This window comes from Protopterus annectens, chromosome 6.part0 (assembly GCF_019279795.1).
Source record: "Protopterus annectens isolate FY-2018-M chromosome 6.part0, PAN1.0, whole genome shotgun sequence".
NCBI classification, from domain to species: Eukaryota; Metazoa; Chordata; order Ceratodontiformes; family Protopteridae; genus Protopterus; species Protopterus annectens.
This window is the reverse complement of record NC_056737.1, coordinates 1,155,653,100-1,155,676,890: the sequence shown is the minus strand read 5'-3', so window position 1 is coordinate 1,155,676,890 and position 23,791 is coordinate 1,155,653,100. Positions and strand designations below refer to the sequence as shown.

The 23,791-nt window shown below is 40.1% G+C and overlaps 1 protein-coding gene across 2 annotated transcripts in view; it reads left to right on the top strand.

Annotated features, from left to right (window-relative positions):
• LOC122804724 (fibroblast activation protein alpha) overlaps positions 1 to 23,791 on the top strand; it is a 1,600,794-nt gene that overhangs the window by 994,277 nt on the left and 582,726 nt on the right. For both annotated transcript variants that reach the window (XM_044074776.1, XM_044074777.1), the window contains one exon: positions 7,672 to 7,804. In XM_044074776.1, the coding sequence (XP_043930711.1) occupies positions 7,672 to 7,804 (133 nt within the window). The remainder of the gene's footprint in view (positions 1 to 7,671; positions 7,805 to 23,791) is intronic.

The window sequence follows — 23,791 nt, the reverse complement described above, 5'->3', positions numbered from 1 at the left end:
CCAAATGCTTATGCATTAACATGTGCTACCCGTTGACCTACTGAGACTGTTGAACTGGAAGAGTACATGTGAGATCTTTGTTCACATGAATAGGAAGAGTTGACACACATAGGCCATTTCTAAGTTCAAATAGCTTATGTATCCATCCATAAATGGAAGACAACCATATAAAACACAGACTTTGATGATAATAATAGTAATAATAATAATAGTAATAATAATAATAATAATAATAATAATAATAATAGTATATCTGCTGTAGTGTTTGTCTTAATTTGGTAAGGGGTAATTGTTATGCACATTCAGTCAGACATTAATTGCAGCAGCATTCTCCAAGAAATATTTTACCCCTTGGTTTCAGCATTCTTCATATTTTTGTCAAAGACAATTCCTGTTTTGTTAACACAGCTGTTCCTCATTTTCCTTGCATATCAGGATTTTTTCTGAAACTCCTTATTTCATTGCCTTTGCTGATTCAATTAAAATGCTACAGTTTGCGTGGGTCAATACCAGTTTCCTCAAAGAAATGCATACATTTATTTTCTCTCATTTTAATTTCAAAACCAAACCAAAACAATGTGTCATATTCTTCTGAACAACAGCAACAAGTTTATTGTAATGAGATTCCTAAAGCTACATGCATTATACGAGGGGTACTGCAATGACCTGTGTGGAGATGTACCCATTTCTTATTTTTGTTAGTGATACATACGTATATGTATTACAGTTCCATTCAACACACACCCATCTCTCTTTGTGTTTTGCTCAAACATATTTTTTGTACTCATCTACTTTTTTATGAAGGGGAATCACATATGCTGTCTATGTCTTTAGGTACCTTGCCATCTTCAAAAGTGTTTTAAAATAGCAGCCAGTGGCATTACATTTTTTTAATGCTTTCTTTGTCAACATGTCTCTCAGGACCTATTCTTTGGGGCTTGCTTTGAAAGTTTGAGGATGGTAATTGTGATCCTTATATAATAAAAATTTAAGTTAAAAAAGGGGGAATATTAATCATGAAATTGTGGCATCATGGAGTATACACCCTACCCTTAGGTATTGCCATCTTGGAATTAATATACATAGGTTACAGAGGTGTGTGCGTCATAGCTCTCATGTTTGGGTAGTGAAGGGGACACCACAATGCACATTCAAGGGCTATAATGGCAAGTTTTGATATTTGATGTTATTTTATTCGAATTGCAGTTCAATTTTTGAAGTATCAAGACTGGCACATTAGTTGTCATGCCTTCAGAAGTCAATGGTTTATTTATCTATATTTAGTTTCAGCAGCTCTCTTAAAACTCTTTTTTTTCTATTAGTAAAATGACTGGCATTGACTGTGTATGAATTTACAACTATTGTCTGGATTATTCAATCTGATATTGTTAATCCTCGTTCATTTCTTACGTATGGGTATCGGTTCCGACCAAGGAACCGAACCGGCCATCTTCCAAGCTCGCGTCAGCTACAAACTCTCGAGCTAAAACTCTTACCCAGAATTCCCCTCTCCCTGTTACCTCAGATTTTGTTTGCCGCATCGCCATTCGGTCGTGTCAAGCTACTTCTCTTGAACTAAGTACAATAATTTGTTGTCACACTAGTCTAAAACAACTTTTCTTTCAGAAAAGTTTCTAAATTGTTTTCTCTTACCTTATCGCATTTAGCAACTATCTCTTCTTAAGATTTTTCAATCTTTTTTACCATGAGGTATTCTATACCATCGTTGGTAGACCCCTTTCCTTCATTACTTTCAGGTATTTTTTGTACCATTGCTGGTATTCTTTCTAATTTCCTTCTTTTCTATCATGGATAAAAAAGGTAGTCCAGGATTTAAGAGATGTTCAGATTGTGGCTATAAATTACCTACTTCAGATGCACATTTTCTGTGTGTCTATTGTTTGGGTGTATCTCATTTATCACTTGATCCACCCTGTGGAATTTGTAAGAACTTCTCTAACAGGACATAGATTGAGAGGAAAAATAAATTGTTACTGAAGGGGCTACTCAAATCTCCTTTTTCAGAGGATAGGCTTCAATCCCACATAGATCCCATAAGAAAAAGACTGATGATCTTTCAAAGGCCAAATCTCTTCCTTCGTCCCCGGCTGGGGACTCCCATCAACCGAGACCCAAGAAAGCTAAGCTTTCTACTTCGGATCTGACTCTTTCGGCTCCAGCTCTTTCGGTGCCTAGACCCTCAGCGCCGACTAGCGTGCCTTTTACCATATCAGTACCAAGGGGTTCCTCGTTTCAGACCTCTCTACCGGCACCGACTATCCAGTCGACGCAGACTGTAACTACATCGGCTCCGATACCTTACCCAGAACCGACAGCTCAGTTACTGACACCGATTTTTTCGGTCCCAGCCTCGGCACTGACAACCACTTCGGCACCGACCTTACTGTCGGTGCAGACCATGACTTTGGCACCGATGATTTCCTTGGTGCAGACACCTGTAGTACAGTCTCTTACGGCACCATTGTTTTCAATGTAGACTGGTGATGTGGGCACCAAGCTTGTCCCATCTGTGGAATAGACCTGACTCCCCCTCAGCCGTGTCTGTGAAATCCACTAGAAGCCTCTCTGAACATGACGTGTTGCGTCTTGTGGATCAAGTGCTTTTGGCCAGAGGTATCCCGCACACCAGGATCTATCCTTCCTTGGAAGGTGATCACCCTTTGCCAAAGACCCCTACTTATTCTCCTTCTTCATTGCCTTTGAAGCCCCTTGATATAGCACAATCTTCCCCCTCTACCAGTTCTCTTTATGGACCTCACTAAGGAACCACAGTTGCCTTCATGGCAGGAGGGTTTTGCTACGACCCAGGATGTCAGCTGTGGTGTATGTAATTTGGTGTTTCACAGCCATCCAGGGACTCTGAGTCGGCAGGCTGAGCCACTTAGGGGAGGGGTGACCCCTGTCCTGGACACTCACCCCTCTTTAGGTGGACCAGCCTTCCAACTAATGGAGAAGGCTTTGGTGTCTGCTGGCGATACTGTGCTGTCAATCTCCTTGCCCTCCTCTGGACCACAATGTACACAAGTCGCTCCTAGCGGACACCGGGCACAAGGGCCTCAGGATGTACTCCCACAGGAAACCCCTTTTGCTTTGTCTTCCCCAGCTTCTCCCTCTGAGGAAGTTCATTGCAAAAGCTCATGAAAGAGGAAGCACATGGACTCCACAGAGGAGTCCCTTACTGAAGACACAGACTTTAATGATGGGGAAGGGTCCCCTCGCTCACCCTCTGAGGTATCCTTTGGTGATATCCTCAAAATCCTTACACAGAGAGGTGACTGGCAGCCCTCTAACCCGACCTCTGAAGAGTCTGTGTTCCTGCAGGCCTTTCGTGCCCGAACCCCTACCTCCTGGGTTACTCCACCTGTCGACGAACTCATCCGGCTCATCGTGCAGCGTGCATAGAAGGCTCCTGACACCATTGAGGCCATTCCCCGGAGGCCAGATAAAATTTTGTCCCCTCCTGCTACTGACCCTCTTTGGTCCAAAGGTCTTCCTGTAGATGCTTTGGTGGTGGCGGCCACAACCAAGAAGGACCTGGTGGAAGAAAAAAGCCAGACTGTCCATCCACCCAACAAAGAGTCACAGGCTCTGGACAGAATAAGGAAGCGTACTTTTGCATCAGCGACCTTTGCAATCAGGTCCCTGAATTATATGGCACACTTCACCAGGCTTCAAAGGGATTTAATATCTGAGCTCTCTGAAACTTTGGCTGGTGCCGTGTCTGATGAGGTCTGTGACAAAGTGGCCTCTCAACTGGCCACCATTGAATCAATATCAAACTTCTCCATGCGCCTGATATCTCACACATCAGAAGGAGCAGCTAGAGTGGCAAGTTCAGGCATTGTTTGGAGATGGCATGCCTGGATGCGCTTATGTAATTGCACAGAACCCTTCAAGGCTTCCTTTCTCAATGCTCCCATCGAAGCCTCTTCATTGTTTGGACCCAAAGCTAAAAGCACACTGGCCAGATGTGAACAGGATGGTAAGACCCTTTCTGCCATAGGTGTCCGTTATTCTTCCCCTCAATATGCTTTCTCCAGAAACCAGAAGAGTGGGAAGATATGGTACAAAAAGTCTCAGGGTCCTTTCTGTGACACACAGACTGAGTTCTCCCCTAGAGGCAGTGGGGGAAACTCACAGGGATGACGCCCTTTTCAGGGCAAAGGGGGTCCATGTAACCAGGGTTCCAGGGACTCCTTTCCTGGTCAATCCTATCAGCGCTCCTGAAGAGCGGCCCAACTCCTTTCCACTGGAGGTAGTTGGGGGTCGTTTCTCCTTGTATCCTTCTGCCTGGCTAACCATCACCACTGACTCTTGGGTACAAAGGATAATAACCAGAGGTTACCATATCCCCTTCGATCTTTGTCCTGCCCCCCCAACAAACTTACCCGACATTCCACCCAGTCAAAGGGAAGAAGCAGCACTAGAGATAGCAAAGCTGCTAAGAAAAAGAGTCATCCAAATAGTCCCTACAGACCAGATAGGATCTGGATTATACTCAATATACTTTTGGTGCCAAAGAAAACCGGGGACTGGAGACCAATTTTGGATCTCAGTGTATTGAACAAGTTTGTAAGAGTACAAAAATTCTGGATGGTCACTATACAGTCTATCCTCCCGCGTTTGGAAAAAGATGATTGGATGTGCTCGATAGATCTTCAGGATGCGTACTACCACATAAAAGTGGACATCAAGAAGATGTCTGCACTTCCGTGTGGGAGCCAGTCGCTACCAGTTCAGAGTACTGCCCTTCTGACTCTCTACAGCCCCCAGAGTGTTCACAAAGTGCATGGCTGTTGTCACAGCTCACTTGCGACTACAAGGATTCCAGGTGTTTCCATACCTAGACGACTGGCTCATCTCCACCCCCACCAGACATCTATTGGAAAAAGCCCTGGCATACTCTCTCCTCATTTCAAAAAGGCAAGGCATAACCATAAACTGGCAAAAATCCAATCTCACCCCATCTCAGTCCATAGAATTCATAGGGGTCATATTGGATACAAAGAATTGCAGAGCATCCATTCCAGAGCACAGAATTCTAAGGATAAAGCAACAACTGATCCCAATCCTTTCAAGGGAGAAATCCACAGCTCACTCTGTCCTACAGCTGCTGGGTTCTATGGCAGCCTCCATCACCATTGTCCCCCTGGCCAGGTTTCACATGAGGCTTCTACAATGGCTACTGCTCACCCAATGGTATCCTTTTCAGCATCTTCTTTCAGCCAAGATTCGAGTAACTCACAGGTGCAAGCAGGATTTAAATTGGTGGATGACCCACAACCCATCACAATGGTCTCGCCCCTTCTCCTCCCAGCAGCTCAAAGCTACAGTGACCATGGAAGTCTCCCTGATGGGGTGGGGGGGTCTATGTCAGGGTCAGACAGTCCAAGGCACTTGGTCCGAATTGGAGGCCCAACTGCATATAAATGTTCTAGAGCTGAGGGCGGTGCTTCTGGCGTTGCAAGCATTCCATCCCCTGCTGCCATCTGGGACTATTGCGATACAATCAGACAACATGGCGTTGGTCTGGTACATCAATAAACAGGGCAGAACCAAATCTTACCCCCTTTGTCGAGAGGCCATGAGGATATGGCAATGGTCGATGGCTACCAACCGTTTTCTTCTAGCAACGCACATTCACGGGAGTTCCAGCATGATAGCAGACAGGCTCAGGGTGCATTCTACAACCTCATGAGTGGTCCCTGAATCCCTTGATAGCAGTGGAGATCTTCCACCACTGGGGCCATCCTTGCTGCAACCTCTTTGCATCCCCAACCAACTACAAATGCAGCAACTACTTCGCCCTGATTCCCCCTTCCAGGACAGTCACCCAGGGATGTTCTAGTCCATGATTGTCCCTTGGGTCTTCTTTATGCTTTTCCACCTCGTCCCCTCATTCCCCAGTTTCTGAAGAAAGCCCATCAGTTGAAGAGCAAGGTGATCCTCATAGCACCATATTGGCCTCATCAGATTTGGTTCCCCTTCCTTTGGCCTCACCTGCTAGATCAATCATGGATCCTCCATCCAACCCCGAGGTTGATCTCCCATCCACAGAATCTGATTCATCCCAACGTGGACAGCCAGAAGCTCACAGCTTGGCTCCTCCAATTCCCTTGATTGCCAGGCAGAATGATCTTTCTTTACCAGTACAGGACATTCTTACTGCATCTCATAAGTCTTCCACTAGAATTACTTATCTAAGCAAGTGGAAAAGATTTACCTGTTGGCTGAAAGAAAAGCAAGTATATCCTTTTTCAGCACCAGTGTCGATAGTACTAGAGTATCTAGCCGATCTATTCCAATTGGGTCTATCGACCTCTACCATTAGAGTTCATTTGGCTGCAATATCTAATTTCCATGAGAGTGTACAAGACTCCTCTCTTATATCGCACAAATTAAGCAAGACCTTCATAAAAGGTGTGAATCATCTGAAGCCCCCTTTTAGAGAACCTATTCAACCATGGGACCTGTCATTAGTTCTACAAGCTCTGACACTGCCTCCTTTCGAACCCGCTTCTTCATGCGACCTCCAATATTTGTCATGGAAAACCTTGTTTTTGGTTGCCATTACTTCTGCCAAATGTATCTCTGAGCTTCAAGCCTTATGCATCAAGAGTCCATACTTGATTTTTCATAGAGATAGAGTGCCTTTGAGAACTAATCCTTCCTTTCTGCCAAAAGTGATCTCTGAAATGTCCATTAATCAACCCACTGAATTGCCAGTTTTCTTCCCCAATCATTTAAACAGAGGAGAGTATTGCCTAAATACCCTAGATATTCACAGGCAAATTTGCTTCTACTTGAATAGGACTAAGGTGTCTCGTAAATCAGACCAGTTATTTTTGGCCTATTCTGGACCTAGATTAGGATGTGCTGTTGCTAAGGTCACATTGGCTAGATGGTTGAAAGACCTTGTGACCTTCATTTATACACAACATAATATTTCTTTGCCGACTACCATCAAGGCTCATTCGACAAGGTCGGTGGCAACTTCTGCTGCCTTCCATGCCAGAGCTTCTTTACATGACATCTGTGCAGCTGCAACCTGGGCTACACCTCATACCTTCATAAATCATTACAAATTGGATTTGGCCTCCAGGGGAAGAGCATCCTTTGGTTCTATGGTGCTCAGGAATGTCTTTCCATGAGAGCCTCCCAGGAATAGAGGTAGCTGGGGACTCTGTCCCATGCGTAAGGAATGAACGAGGATTAACAATATCAGATAAAGAAGTTATGTCTTACCATAACGTTCCATCTGTATTGTTGATCCTCGTTCAGTCATTACAACCCTCCCTCCTTCCCCCTCCAGTGGCTTCTAGTGGATCTCACCATCCGGTTCTTTTAGGTCATTTGACCAGAGGTAGCCTCTACCTTCTTTTAACTTGCAAACTCAATCTGAGGTAATAGGGAGAGGGGAATTCTGGATAATAGTTTTAGCTCGAGAGTTTGTAGCTGATGCAAGCTTGGAAGATGGACGGCTCGGTTCCGAGGTTGGAACTGATACCCATACATAATGACTGAACGAGGATCAACAATACAGATGGAACGTTATGGTAAGGCATAACTTCTTTTTATTGTGTGTCTGGGTTAAAAATTTCTATGTACCATTGTTTGCTTGCATTAACATAATTACTTTTTTCCTTATAGCGATCATTATTTGAGTTGGGTGACATGGGTAACAGATGAACGTATCTCTGTTAAGTGGGTGAAAAGGATACAAAATGTTTCGATGCTGGCAATATATGACTTAAAGGAAAACTCCAATTGGGAATGCCCTCAGGTACAGTCTCATCTATGTATTCTTTATTAGCTATTTTTGATACATTTTAAGAAGTTAAGGCTTGATTTCATTCTGTAGAGGTAGTCTTTAATCACAAATATAACATAATTTGTTATGAATTAAATTGCTTAGGAAATGTTACTGTTAGATCTATAATACTGGGTCCAATTTAGTCAAGAAATTTTAAATGGTTTTAAAGGCACCTGAAAAGAGAATTGTGAAATGTTTCTTTAGATTTTTTTTTTTGTTAGATTGTTTCTTTGTGATGGTATAAAGTGCCCATGATCATAATGGATATGTAACCAAAAATATTCAACAGGGTAGGTGTTACAGGATAATAAGGTGACACCCACAAATGTTGTGAGACCAGATAACATAGCTTGAGGGCCTTCCTAACCACAGATGGTCCTTTGCTCCACTGTAATGCCTGCCCTAGAGAGCATTATTGCACTTATAAAATGATGTTTTTTTTTGTTGACTTTGTATATAACATGTATGTGCTATGGTTCTTGTAGAGCTGTAAAAGTGATCTAATATTGTTCTTGAGTACATGATCATGACAGTGTTTTTTTTCTCTACCTGTACTTGTGTAGGTGACATGTCTACTAAAAAATGTTACTTTGTAAATTCAAGTATCAAGTTTTTCCACTACTGGGAATTTTACTCTGTTTATTGAACGAGTTTCCAATTTTAGGCCATGGTTTATATAACTGAGTCATGAGATGGGTTGCCAATTGACTCACGGATAGAACCCACACTGTGAGAGTTGCAGACTCTAGGTCTGACTCTAAACCAGTTACATGTGGCGTCCCCCAGGGCTCAGTCCTGGGACCCCATCTGTTCGGTATATACTTCTCAGAGGTACAGGCAAGCACAGGAGGACTATGGCTGACCAAGTTCGCAGACGACTGCAAACTGGGGGCCATAATTGACTCACCAGTTGATACAGACATCCTTCAGAAGGGTCTCACTGAGACGGATACCTGGTGTCAAAATCATGGCCTCAAGCTAAATGCCAAAAAGTGCATAGTCATCCCCTTTGGAAAAAACAAAGTACCCACAAACTACCACATACCTGGTAGTCCCCTAAATACGGAAAACTTAATAAGGGATCTGGGAACCCAAGTAGATAGTAATCTCTCCTTTGATAATCATATTGCCAATGTGGTTAGAAAATCTTTCTATGTGGCCCACCTAATCCCAAAAGAGTTCACATCCAGATCAAAAGAGGTCATTGTGCCCCTCTACTCCTCACTCATCAGACCCATCATAGAGTACAACGCCCCATTCGGGATGTACCTTACAAGACACCTGCAACAGCTGGAAAGACAACAGAAGTACCTCACCAAGAGGATCACTGGCCTCAAACAGATGCCCTAATCAGCTCAACTGAAGAAACTCCAGCTGTACTCAGTTATATACTGCCTACTCAGAGGTGATCTTTGTTTGACATACAAGGCCATGTCCAACCCAGAATTGATGGACAGGTTCCACCTAAAGAAAACCTTATCCCCTTGAGCCACATGCTCTAGGGATCTAAACCTCACCACAACAATAAATAGGACGTGCTGGAGGGATAGATTCCTGTCCCAGAGACTTCCCATGCTTTGAAACAAGATTCCAATCTACATTAGGCAGAGCTCCTCACTAACACTCAAGAGAAACCTTGATGAGTGGATGGGAAACAGAAAGTTTATCCTGGGGATCACTTCAGTGGCTCTGCTGAACAGAGGCACATGGAACTAATCTAAGGGGACGGCGAAAGCCAACACATTTTGGCTAGGCTTATAAATGCCTTCAGGCAGATAGCCTAGTACCTACCTATGAACCCCCTCAGCTTAGCCTAGTACCTACCTATGAACCCCCTTAGCTTTTCCACTGATAGGCTTATCAGAGTTACACCAGTTACACCTCTCCCTTGAGCAAAAAAAAAAGGATGTTCCCAACCAGGTGGACAGATATGTGATACTTCAGTCTCCCGTACCAGCCATTCAGGTCCCATTTCTGTGTCCTATTCCTAACTCTCCTTTAACATATTTTTATTAAAAAATTCTTCTTTTAAACTGCAGCAAACAGATGCCACAGTTTAAACCCTGCCTGCAAGGATCACTACAGCACTTATATTTCATTTTTTTAGTTCTCCTCTTTAAAGTCTGGAAAAATGCTTGCTGCAAATGTAGCAAAGAGTTGCTATAGTATATACCCTATCTGCTACAGTGCTCAGATTTTAGTTTTTTTTTTTTGTACTTTTGAACTGTAGCAACCTGTTTCTTACAATTTTTAAGTAGTTGCTACTACAGCGCTCAGGTTTCACCGCACATGCAATACTGGCTTTTAAAATTTGATATTGCATTAACGAGTGAACAGGATTGGCTGATTGTGCCCCTCAACAGTTTAGGCCTGGGGCAGTTGCCTCTCTCGCCCTGCCCTAGCTATGCTACTGACTTTAGGAAATATTTTTTGGCCTGATATCTCAGGACTTTTTGTCATTTTTTTAAAGGATGCAGTGGGCCAATAGCTACTTTCCTGCATAGAAAGACAGGTGGCAAACATATGGTACTGCTTATTAAAAGATGCTGTCATGATGGTTTCGTAAGAGTTCATTATATCAAAATATTCTCTTTTTTTTTAATTGAGCTCTATGCAGTTTGGTAACTCAATATTTCTGTAGTTTTATACCTGTCATATTTCACCATTTTCAAAGTCCCTTTTCTAAAGAAAACTAAGTAGGTAATTCTTACTTTAACCCAATACCACAGATCACATTTTAAAATATTAGACACATCAGGATCACTACTTACCTTAGCTAAGTGTTCACATTCATGGGGAATTTCTCCTTTCCTCACTGTTATTAGACCATGGTGTTGGTACCCATAGGTTTAGGGGGTGTGAGGTGCATGCATGTCCAAGGATCAGAATCCCCAAACTACATTCCTTGAATAAAAACTGCCAAAAACACTTTTGTCCCCACACACCCCAGAACTTATATACACCAACTCCATGATCACACCAACTTAAAGAAGGAAGAATTCCCCCCAAATGGGCATCACTGCCTACAGAACTCATCAACAATGATTTTATTTTATTTTATTTTGAATTTGTTAATTGGGGTAGTGCACTGATCCCAGTAGATCAATTTCAGTCTCAGCTCAGGGAAAACACAATAGATACATGACGTTGTACACAGAGTGAATGAAAAAATTCAGTATATACATATATTGTATACAGAGTGAATATTGTAATTGGCTTGAGGGTATAAAGGCAAAAGATAAAAGAATTGATATAGCGAGTGATGAAAAAAGACAGTGTATACACTTATTATATATAGAGTGGAAATAAGAGTTGACATGCTGAAAGAATCACCATCAAAAACAGTTAGTCAGAGCAACATATTTAGGTAGAATAAAGGAATGAAGATGTTAAGTTATATGACTGGAGAGATCAGTTGCATTTTCCTAGATTCTTGAAATGTAGTTTTATTTGTGAATGGAAAATGATTTAAGATTAGTGATCTTTAAGATAAGAAGGGAGAACTTCCCACAGTTTGGGACCAAGAAGTGAGAAGCATGGTCTATGTGGTGAAGCCCAGCTTGCTTGGTTTGGAGGAGAGGACATGTGTGGTTAAGATGCTTAAAGTTGTATTTAGTAGACTGTATATTTCCAATGCAGAAAGTCTGATCATAGACAGGTTGAACTTTCAGCAACTGAAGCTTGAGCATTCAATCTTCGCCCATCAGTAGTAACAACTTAAAACTTATAACACGTGGAAACAACATAAATGTATTCAAGTGCTTATTTTTTTACAAATAATGTGCCTGAAGCTGGCAAAACAGGTCTTAATGGTTAGCTATATCTTTGTGAACTTTAGATAATACACAAAGTAATTTAATTGTGTTATGAATTAAATTATTAACATATAGTTCTGCAAATATGTTTTTCTGAAACACCTACATATAATATCTATATATGATACACACTTTTGTACCTAATAAGCACTTCCTCAGATCAAACCAGTACAGTTCAATAAAATCATAATGATTAGCTCATAAAAAATTAATGCCTGTATAGTCCTTCTATACCTTCCAAAATTAAAAGGCATAAATTGTTTCCTTCAAAATCAATAACACATTTCTTTCCCTTGAAATTTACTCTTATTGTTTTTAAATGTTACTTATATAGAACAGCATTTCTTTGATGGTACTAATCCATTGTTTATACAGTACTCAAGAAATCCCAGTACATTTTCATGTTTAAACAGCACCACCATCACATCTGCTGTTCCATTTTTTTTTTTGTTTTCGTTACTTCCTTTCTCATCATAGCTCTTAACTTTATCATTCAAGAATCAGGGACACAGCCAAAAATAATAAGGAATAAGAGCATAAAATCATGGGGATTTTAAATTATTAACATAATTCACTTAGAAAGTTAATATGACAACACATTTTGCACCAACATGCAATCTCCAAAGAATAAAAAATATTAAACTGCAATGACTGGCATTAATGACTGACTGTAATCCAAACCCAACTACTAATTGACTATCTGAACCTAAACCACCGACTCATTCAAGAAAGCTTCTCTTTACTTCCCCCAAGTCATGGCTCTGATCTTTGGTACTAAGAAAAGGCTTTAGAAATTTTCCAGATCCCTAAATCTTGTTGGCAAACACAACAACCTTATCAACGCCAGCACCACTTCATTCAGATATGCAGGGATCTGATGTTATCAATCTCTTAACTTTCAAGAGCAAATTCAAAGCCTTAGCTCTAACCTCCATTTCTGGTCTCAAACATATCTCAATTCCTTTCATCACTGGCTCGGGCAACCATTGGGAGAGGTGTCCTGCTCTCACAAACCGAATATGGTTTATCATTGTATGGCAGTTCCTCTTCTCTTATCTAATAAAAGATAATGCTTCATCAAAAATTTCCCTCACCTTGTACATCATTGCCTTAGTTTATTCAAGATAATGTGGCTTCCAAGTACAACCAGATCCAGCCTTCTTCTGGGCTCCCAGTTATTCAAATTATTTCACCAAGATGCATCTTCTCTACTTGGAATGAAACTAATCACTACCACCCCAACCTACAATCTCTAAACACCATTAAATAAACTACATAGTTCTGATATTAGTTTATCTGTGCTTGCTCCAAAACTGGGACAATTCCTTCCTTACTATCTCACCAAGCTTGTCAAGGACACTAATTTCAAACAGTTTCTGTTTGACAAATGCAAATGCCAAAACACAGGACAGTTCACTTAATCAACACTACTCTGGACTAGGTTAATTTTCTCACACATCACCCCATCTACAGCCTTGTAGTACTTGTGACCACAATATTTCTGTTACTTGTAAATATGTACATAGCTTCTCTTTCTCCTTGGTTGCTACAACGTTTACTTTTCTCAGATCCTCTGTCCCCTTGGAATCTATGTCTTTACCATTACTTATCTCTTGTTTTGTACTCTAAACACCTTGTATTACCTACAGTTTCAAGGTTAAACCTTCTGCTCACTTTTTTTCTTTTTACTCTAATGATTCCATTTTTCTGTTTGTAAAATGTTCACCTCAGCATAGTATAATGTCTATATAGTCTGTCATTTTTGTGACCAGTTTATGCAGCCTTTGTGCTCCACTGTTTATTGAAATTGGTACATTTAACTTGTAACCTCGGCTGAGCCAGCACATGGTCACACTGTGATCAGTACTGGACCTCTGATGACCATAATGTAAATAAAAATCAAAAATATTATAAGGGACAGGGTAAAAATAGGAGGCACAAGAAGAATTTTCTACAAAATCAAGGACAGTTGAGAGCTAAGCCTGTCACCAGAAATATCTCTTCTAACTTTGAAATGCTGCTCCACACTTAAACCTGACTCATCAGGTATTCATCATGTTTAAGCTTACTGTATTATAGTCTAAATAAAAGAAATATAAAACGTCAGATCAGAAGATTTTTAATTATTATCCTTTACTCTTGTATTTATTCCATTCCAGTTCTGTTTTCTTAATTTGTCTTGTACCTTCTTGCAAGCATCTATTACTTAGTCATATTAGGGTACTTACATATTATTGCAACCAGATTTTCGCAGTTGCAGTAATACGTTTGTTTGCCTAAAAACGGATAGTGGGAGTTGTGTTAAGGTGGAATTTGATGTTTTCAATGGGTATGACTTAGTTTGTCCTTACATTTGGTAAGGTAAATCAACGTGGAGAAGGAGAAGTGAAACTACCTACTGTAAAGTTGGTCACACTGCTGTCGTGCCGCAGAAAATGAAAGATGGACACCTGGGAAATGTTTGGTTGAACTTCTGCTGTTCTGCAACATGGATTACTTATAAGTGTACAATACTTTCTTCAGAGAATAAGGCACAGAGACCTGCAAATCTTTTTTGGTAAATTGTTGGATTTATTGTTGCAAACTGTTGAATAGAACTGAAGTTAAGGAGAATAAGTGTTTAATATGTATGTGCACACTTTATAAAGTACTTGTACAATGATGCTGTTCTGTTAAGTGACAGTCCGATAATAATTTCTTTGGAGTCGTTGACAATAATGGTTAATTTTTTGGATTCAGATGGTGTTATCCTTGTGGATACTACTTACTGTTGTTGAACTGTTTAGTGGATGTTTTATGGCAGCATACTTGTGGATTGTTCAGTCTATGGTTTACTGTTTGGAACGTGCCTAACACACAACAGGACTTGAAAATGTAGTACGAGTGACATGATTTAGGGAACGGCTTCAAACAAATCTTACTTTTTCAAATATTACACTGCTATTCCTACCTAAACAAAGTTTTTTTTTAAAGGTAACATTGCCTGTGTGATTCTGCATACATTTCTGGTTTAAATTACCCACGGCAAAGAAAGCGGTATTGTCGCAAAAATCTGGTTGCGATAATACGCAAGTACCCATATTAGTAATAAATCGTATCTGAAAGAAAGGATGTAAAGGGGGTGCAAGAAATGAAGCATTGAATATTTATTTCATAATTATTTATTTCATTGTTATTTTATTTCCATTTGTTGATGGGATACTCTTGACTGAGCAGACTCCATTTTCAGAGGAAGCCTGGAGAGAAAAGCTTCACAGTTTAAAGATACAAGATAAATATCTTTCCTGATTTTTAACTTTAAAATATCATTGTTTCTACTTGAGGCTTTTCTGGTTCATATCCTCCTTTCATTTTAATCTATTCTTCTGTGTTTAGCATTGTCATTCTCTTTTGCTATTTTCCAGTGTTATTCTATATTTACGTCATACTCTGGCATCTCTGTTCTTGTTTTTTTTTTTTTTTTTTCACCGTGAGGGATTAAACCATTTCTATCTTTTTTGATTGTTTTCTAAGCCATGTGCATCATTTTCTCTATATTTGTTTTCAGGGCATTTTTTCTGTTTCTTCTTCTGATGACTCTTGGAATCCAGCATATTATTTATGTGCGCTTTTCTTTGCACTAGTCCTTTATTCTTTCTTCTCTATATTCATTATTATGGGACCATGATATGAAACACTCTTTCAACTTGATATTAAATGATAATGCCTGCATAATTATTTTTCTTATTTCACTTTCTTAGTATCTCTGTTCTAGTTTTGAAAATTAGCCTTTCTGATTTTTTTTATCCATATGCAAAATATTGTTTTAACATAATGATCTGGGAAACCTGGTTTACACATTTCTCCTATATTTATTCCTTTCATTATTATGAAGAATGTAGTCAATTGCTGAAGGCAAACCACACATTTTAGAAGAAGAATTTTCTTCCACTAAGTTTCATGTTGTTGTTGTTGTTTGTCTTTCGGCTTTTTCCTGGTAAGGGGTCGCCACAGTGAAACTCCGGTCCGTTAATGATTGGCAGTAGATTTTTTACGAAACGCCGAGGTGCCAGCTCGACGCCCAACCTTCAATGAAGGCACGCCCATTTACGCACGCATGTCTTTTGAACGCTACCCAACCAGTTTCATATTTGTACTATATGTAAAATGTCCTTCCTACACTATAATCTAAAATATGCCTAATTACTGCTCTTTCTTTATCACATTTCCCATTTGATAGCTAAAGACTTCGGCTCACATTTCGCCTCCTGTAAATTAAAAAAGATTTTTGGCTTTCAAAAATATTCTTTCAAGCCATTACTCTCACTGGTGTATATGTAGTTCATATTCTAAATCTGTTCTTTACTTTCTAAAAATGTATACACATAAGTGTGCCGAGAAGTACTACGGTATTACAGTTACTTTAATAATTTAAAATAAAATAAAAAATCATATAAAACTCCTCTTCTGGAGCATATCTCCTCACATACTAACCATAGGTATTTCCTTCTCAATGTTTTCTGCACACTGAGCCAGATTCCAAAATAGTTGATCTCAGTGTAAGTGACTTACTTCTCTGTAAGGTCTTTCTATGAACAGGCTTACTCCCGGGCCAGATTCCAAAAGAGTTGATCTCAGTGTAAGTGACTTACTTCTCTGTAAGGTCTTTCTATGAACAGGCTTACTCCCAGGCCAGATTCCAAAAGAGTTGATCTCAGTTCATAGGTTCATAGGTTCATAGGTTCATACTAGGCTATCTGCCCGAGGGCATTTATAAGCCTAGCCCATAGTTTTGTGGCTTACGCCACCCCTTTAGTATGGGGAACTATACCCATTATTTTGCTGTGCCTCTGTCTAGCAGTGACACTGAGGTAATCCCTGGAGTATATCTGCGATCTCCCATCCATTGGTCAAGATTTCTCTTGAACAAGGCCAGCGAGGTGCTCTGCCTCACATATACCGGGATTTTGTTCCACAGCATAGGGAGTCTTTGGGTGATGAATCTATCCCTCCAGCACGTCCTATTAATAGCCGTGTCGAGGTTTAAGTCTCCCACCCTTGTGGCTCTGACGGATCTAGATTTTTTGAGGTGAAGCATATTCATCAAATCTGGGTTTGACATGGCCTTGTATGTCAGGCAAAGGTCACCTCTGAGCAAGCGGTAGGCGACTGAATAGAGCTGGAGTTCTTTCAGTCGGGCAGCGTAGGACAGATTTTTGAGACCCTTTATCCTTTTGGTGAGGAACTTTTGTGGCCTCTCCAGCTGCTGCAAGTGTCGGGTCAGATACATTCCGAATGGGGCATTGTACTCAATCATTGGTCTGATGAGTGATGAGTATAGGGAGACTATGACCTCCCTTGATCTAGATGTGAATCCCTTCATGATAAGGTGGGCAATGTAGAAGGTCTTCATAACTACTTTAGCTACATGGGTGTCGAATGACAGGCTACTGTCAACCTGGGTCCCCAGGTCCCTGATAACTTCTTCTGTGCTCAGAGGATTACCACCTATATGGTAGCTAGGGGTAACCTTGTTTTTCCCGAAGGGTATGACTATGCATTTTTTGGCATTTAACTTTAGGCCATGGCTCTGGCACCAGTCATCCGTTTCAGTGAGACCCTTCTGAAGGATATCTGTGTCAGATGTGTTTTCAACTACGGCGCCCAATTTGCAGTCATCTGCAAACTTTGTCAGCCATAACCCTCCTGTGTTTGCTTGTACTTCGGAAAAGTAGATGCCAAACAAGAGTGGGCCCAGGACTGAGCCCTGTGGGACACCACTTGTGACAGGCTTTGAGTCTGACATGGCGACAGCAACTCTGACCCTGTGGGTTCTGTCACTCAGCCAGTTTGCAACCCATCTTGTGATGTATGGGTTAACATTTAAGCTGATGAGTTTTTCAATGATACCCGAGTGGGGTATTGTATCGAAGGCCTTCGCCAGATCGAGGTAGGCTGTATGAACTGCCTTTCCCTCATCAGTGGCTTTGGTGACTGTTTCGAAAAAGTCAACCAAGTTTAAAAGGCATGATCTGCCTTTGACAAAGCCAAACTGGGTTGGATCCAAAGTCTGCAAATTCCCTATGTCTTTATTTATGAGGTCCATTATGATCCTCTCCATGGCTTTGCAGATAAGGCTTGTCAAGCTAATGGGCCGGTAATTTCCAGGGTCTGTGGAGGCACCGCCTTTGTGAAGTGGGACCACAGTCGCAGTGCGCCACTCCTGGAGTACGTATCCAGAGGTGAGACTATGATTAAACAGCTGTCCTAGCTGTGGGTTTAATTCCTCGTTGAGTTCATGGAGCACACAGCCTGGGACACCATCAGGTCCCATGGATGCTGTGTTTTTTGCTTTGGAGAGGGCAGTTCTCACTTGGGCGTTTGAGATGTTTAGGGGGCTGCAACCATTTGGTATAGATATCTCTCCTTTTGTGGGGGAGGGGAGAAGTTTGCACTGAACCTGTCAGCCAGTATGTTGGCAATGTCTGTAGGATCAGTAATCTTCACATCATTTTGAACTAGTTCTGAGCATATCTGGGAGTTTCCTCCCAGGTTTCTAACATAGCTAAAGAAGGCCTTATGATTGTCTTTTGAGTCTTTAGCTATTTTTCTCTCAAAATTTGCTTGTAAGTGACTTACTTCTCTGTAAGGTCTTTCTATGAACAGGCTTACTCCTGGGCCAGATTCCAAAAGAGCTGATCTCAGTGTAAGTGACTTACATCTCTGTAAGGTCTTTCTATGAACAGGCTTACTCCCGGGCCAGATTCCAAAAGAACTGCTTTCAGCCTGATCTCACTGTAAGTGGTCACTTACTCTGAGGGCAAGTCTTTTGGAATTGGGCCCATAGTTTTTCTTTCTCTAATATGTGGAGCATCCCACAAGAAAGTTACACCATTATATTATTTTTATATTATTTAATGGTTGTAATCTTGTCATACTTCCTACTTTATTCTTTAGAAAATTTGCATTAATGGTTGATCATTTACATATTTTCTATCCTTCATTTTACTTACTACGTTTTATTTATTTTTAATTTTACATATTGACCTGTTTTCCATTTGATTTTTAATTTCATTTCTGACCTCATATATATATATATATATATATATATATATATATATATATATATATATATATATATATATATAAATAAAATTATTACCTGAACTAGTCGACACAATGAAACATTTACTGCAAAAAAAAGGTCAAAACCACCAAAATTGATGTGCTATTACGCATGTGCCAAAAAAACAGGCAGCCTTAGCATATGAGAAATTGAAAAACAAACAACAAAAAGCACTGTGTTTTGCAAGAGCAAGCCCCCTACACCACACATACATCCTGTTTATTAAATATATTATTTCCAAGATCAAACAAAATCAGGGAAACTGCATATTCCCCAATCAGAGAATTGTGAGATCTCACACACTTGTCAACCACCTGCTTAGCTGACCAAAAGTGATCAACTAAAAAGATATTGACATAAACCACTTTGAAACAATAACACTCCGCATGTATGTGTGTATATATATATATATATATATATATATATATATATATCTTTAGGGGTGTCATTCACTCTGTCAAATGTATAACTCATCAGTAGAAAGGACAGCTTGGGAATTTAATTGAAGGTTTTCCTTCTTGGGTGCTGAAGACATGAAAGGAAAGAAGAGTGAATAGGTAAGGTAAGTGTGGGTGTGCGATTTTGGGATTTTTAATGATGGAGTTTTCAGCAATAGTGCTTGGGGGTGTGTGTGTAGGTGTTTGCAGGTTATAGTTAGAGAAATAGCTAGGCAAGGGGAAAGGTTTCATTTTGTGCACCTGTGGTGTGGTATGTGTTTTGAGTGTCTTGTGCACTGATAGTGTTACAGAATTTTTTTTCCTAAGGGTATAGGATTGGGATTCTGGACAGGGGCAGTTTTAAAGTTAGGAGTACACACAGCAGTAATTAACTAATGGATGCTAACCTTCATCATACTCCAATATTATTAATAACCCCTCATGTAATTAGGCATAAACCCCTATTTAATAGGTTGGACTGCCAGCTGACTGACAGATAGGACCCAGGAAGTTAGGACTGGTGAGACTACCTCTACAAAGAGGGCTGTCACCAGCTGAGTCCCTCTGCTGGGCCTGCTACTCTTTGACATCTATTTCTTGGAAGTCAAGGCCAATGTTAAAAGCTTTTGGCTGGACAAGTTTACAGATGACTGTAAACTAGGAGCAATCATACATTCCCCCTAAGAGGGTCTAACACATACAAATGACTGGTGCCAAAGTCATGGCTTAAAATCCAGTGCCAAAAATGCATAATAGTACATTTTGGTATGTTGGCCATCCAGGGATACATCATTGATAAAAGACCACAAAGAGCTAAATCAGTAGTCAGGCATTTTGGAAAACATATAGATAGTAACCTTGCCTTCGACCAAGATGTGGTCAAGGTAGTAAAGCGATCATTCCATGTTGCTCAACCTATAAGTAAGGGCATGACATCTAGGTCTAGGTAAGTCATTATGTGACTATATTTGGCCCTCATCATACCCATCACTAAGTGTAATGCCCCTCTCAGCATGTACCTGATCCAACACTTGCAACAACTGGAACATCTGCAAGGGTTCCTTACCAAAAGAATTCGGGATATAAACAAAATGTAGATCACCTTAAAGCCCTAACTATAAATTTGGTCTTCTACAGACTACTGAGAGGTGATCTATGCCTGATATGCAAGGAATCCTTGCATCCTGCCCTGTTGGACCTCTTGCACATCTGTAAAATGGACAGCATTAGAACTACTAGATCTAAGCATTTAAATTTTGCTTGGACATAATTAGTACATGTCGGAGAAACAGATATGTATCTCAGAGAAACCCCCCCATTATCTGGAATATCCTCCCCATCTATGTGAAGCAGAGTCCCTCCCCAGTCCTATAAATCTAGATCAGTAGATGCAAAATTGGAAATTTTCCCCTGGTTTGGCCCCCATGTCTGTGATGGATAGACCCATTATGTCCAAACTAACATATTTCCTCTATATTTTCCATATTAACATTCAAATTAACAAATCCCACTTCCAGTAGAAATGTCTAACATACAACAGCTAAAGGGACACAGACATTTGGATTGCACAGCTAGGCCTATAAAGACTCTAGTAGTCATTTACCTAATATATACCTATGAACCTATATTTCATAATTCATACACACACACACAGATATCTCAATGCATTTCTTATCTTTATTACATTTTCCTTTTTTTTCTTTTCTTGGCCCCTTTTTCAACATTTAGAATTCCTCATTATTTTATTTTTTATTTAACATTGGTTTACAAGGAAAGTCCAACTAAGACAGAGCTTATTTTCAGTGAAGGCCCAGGGAGAAACACTCCGAATTCATATCTTAGAATGTGGGAGGAAACCAGAGCACCCAGAGAAAACCCACGCGAATGCAGGGAGGACATGCAGACTCCACACAGAAGACATCCCTGATGAGAATTGAACTGATGAACCACTTGCTGTAAGGCAACAACTCTGCTGTACAACTGCATCCCTGCGTCACCCATTACCATGTTTATCTAATGAGTCTTACTTTTCTTTCGGTTTTGTGGCTTGAAGTACTTTTGTTACAGTCTCACCTTTTCTCCATTCCTCAGATCCAACAGCTTTTTCACAGTGTTGCAAAAAACAGTATGAATATATATATATATATATATATATATATATATATATATATATTATTTTTTTTCTTGTATATACACACACACACACACATATATATATTTATATATATATATATATATATATATGGCAATATCTCTATCTCTCTCTCTCTCTCTCTCTCTCTGTATGTGTATATATATATATATATATATATATATATATATATATATATATATATATATATATATATGGATCTACCTGACAACACCGACACACCACAACACCGACAACAAAATCACCGACACCACATAACCGACAGTTCACAAACACGAAACCTCACATGCCCGACACACCATAATCCCGACAATGAACAAACCAAACAAATCCCCTGTCCAAAAAGCACACACACAACACAAGCAGACCAAAATCCTTACACAACTACCTACAACCTTAACCCAAACCCTAACCCTAAGGTCCACCACTATCGCACACTCACCTAACCCGCGCCCTAACCCTAACTCACTTAACCGCCTAACCCAAAGACTATCACTATCGCACACTTAACTAACGCCTTAACACTAACTTACTTATCCCACCCATAAGCCAAAGACTGTCACTATCGCACACTCACGAACCGCCTAACCCTAACTCACTTAACCCGCCCCTAACCCAAAGACTATCACTATCGCACACTTAACTAACCCACGCCCTAACCCTAACTCACTTAACCCACCCCTAACCCAAAGACTGTCACTATCGCACACTCACCTAACCCGCGCCCTAACCCTAACTCACTTAACCCGCCCCTAACCCAAAACATTCACTACTGCACCCTTACCTAACTCGCGCCCTAACCCTAACTCACTTAACCCACCCCTACCCCTACACACCGCCAACATCGCACACTTACCTTACTCGCACCCTAATGTCCGTCACTACCCCATACTTACACAGCCTTTTCCCATGTCGGTGTTCTCAGCGTCGGGGTTTTCATCCGTCGGTCTTCTCAGTTTTTGATCTTCTGGCGTCGGTGTTCTCATTGTCGGTGTTCTAACCTTTCGACGTTGTCAGGTAGACCTATATATATATATATATATATATATATATATATATATATATATATATATCTATATATAAAAACAAAGGGTTTAGTTGGGATATTTTGCATCATCTTAATGGTTTTAGGCACATCATCTAGGTTTAAAGGCCCTTTGTTTCTGAAATATACCCAAATTATCCACTTTTGCTGTGTTAATGAGGTCAATAAAAAGATGAAGCATGCATGTCCCCAGTCAAAGTAAACTTTATTGTTATTTAGAGAGACACAGTGCGAGTTAAACAAACTTACTTTGCTTTGGTTCCAAGTGCATATATCACATACAACTACAGAGAGTAACAAGGACATATAACAGTACAGTAACATACACATATACTAAACAATACTGACAACATCTGAGATACCTCTATAACACTGGTACCAAGAGCATATATCACATACAGCTACAGAGAGTAACAAGGACAGTAACAAGGACATATAACAGTACAGTAACATATACATATACTAAACATGACTGACAGGATCTGAGATACCCCTATAACACTGGTACCAAGTGCATATATCACATACAGCTACAGAGAGTAACAAGGCCATATAACAGTACAGTAACATTTACATATAGTAGACAAGACTGACAACATCTGAGATACCCCTATAACACTGGTACCAAGTGCATATATCACATACAGCTACAGAGAGTAACAAGGACATATAACAGTACAGTAACATACACATATACTAAACAAGACTGACAGGATCTGAGATACCTCTATAACACTGGTACCATGTGCTTATATCACATACAACTACAGAGAGTAACAAGGACATATAACAGTACAGTAACATACACATATACTAAACAAGACTTACAGGATCTGAGATACCCCTATAACACTGGTACCAAGTGCATATATCACATACCATTACAGAGAGTAACAAGGACATATAACAGTACAGTAACATATACATATACTAAACATGACTGACAGGATCTGAGATACCCCTATAACACTGGTACCAAGTGCATATATCACATAGAAATACAGAGAGTAACAAGGACATATAACAGTACAGTAACATACACATATACTAAACAAGACTGACAGGATCTGAGATACCCCTATAACACCGGTACCAAGTGCATATATCACATGCAACTACAGAGAGTAACAAGGACATATAACAGTACAGTAACATATACATATACTAAACAAGACTGACAGGATCTGAGATACCCCTATAACACTGGTACCAAGTGCATATATCACATACAGCTACAGAGAGTAACAAGGACATATAACAGTACAGTAACATATACATATACTAAACAAGACTGACAGGATCTGAGATACCCCTATAACACCGGTACCAAGTGCATATATCACATACAACTACAGATAGTAACAAGGACATATAACAGTACAGTAACATATACATATACTAAA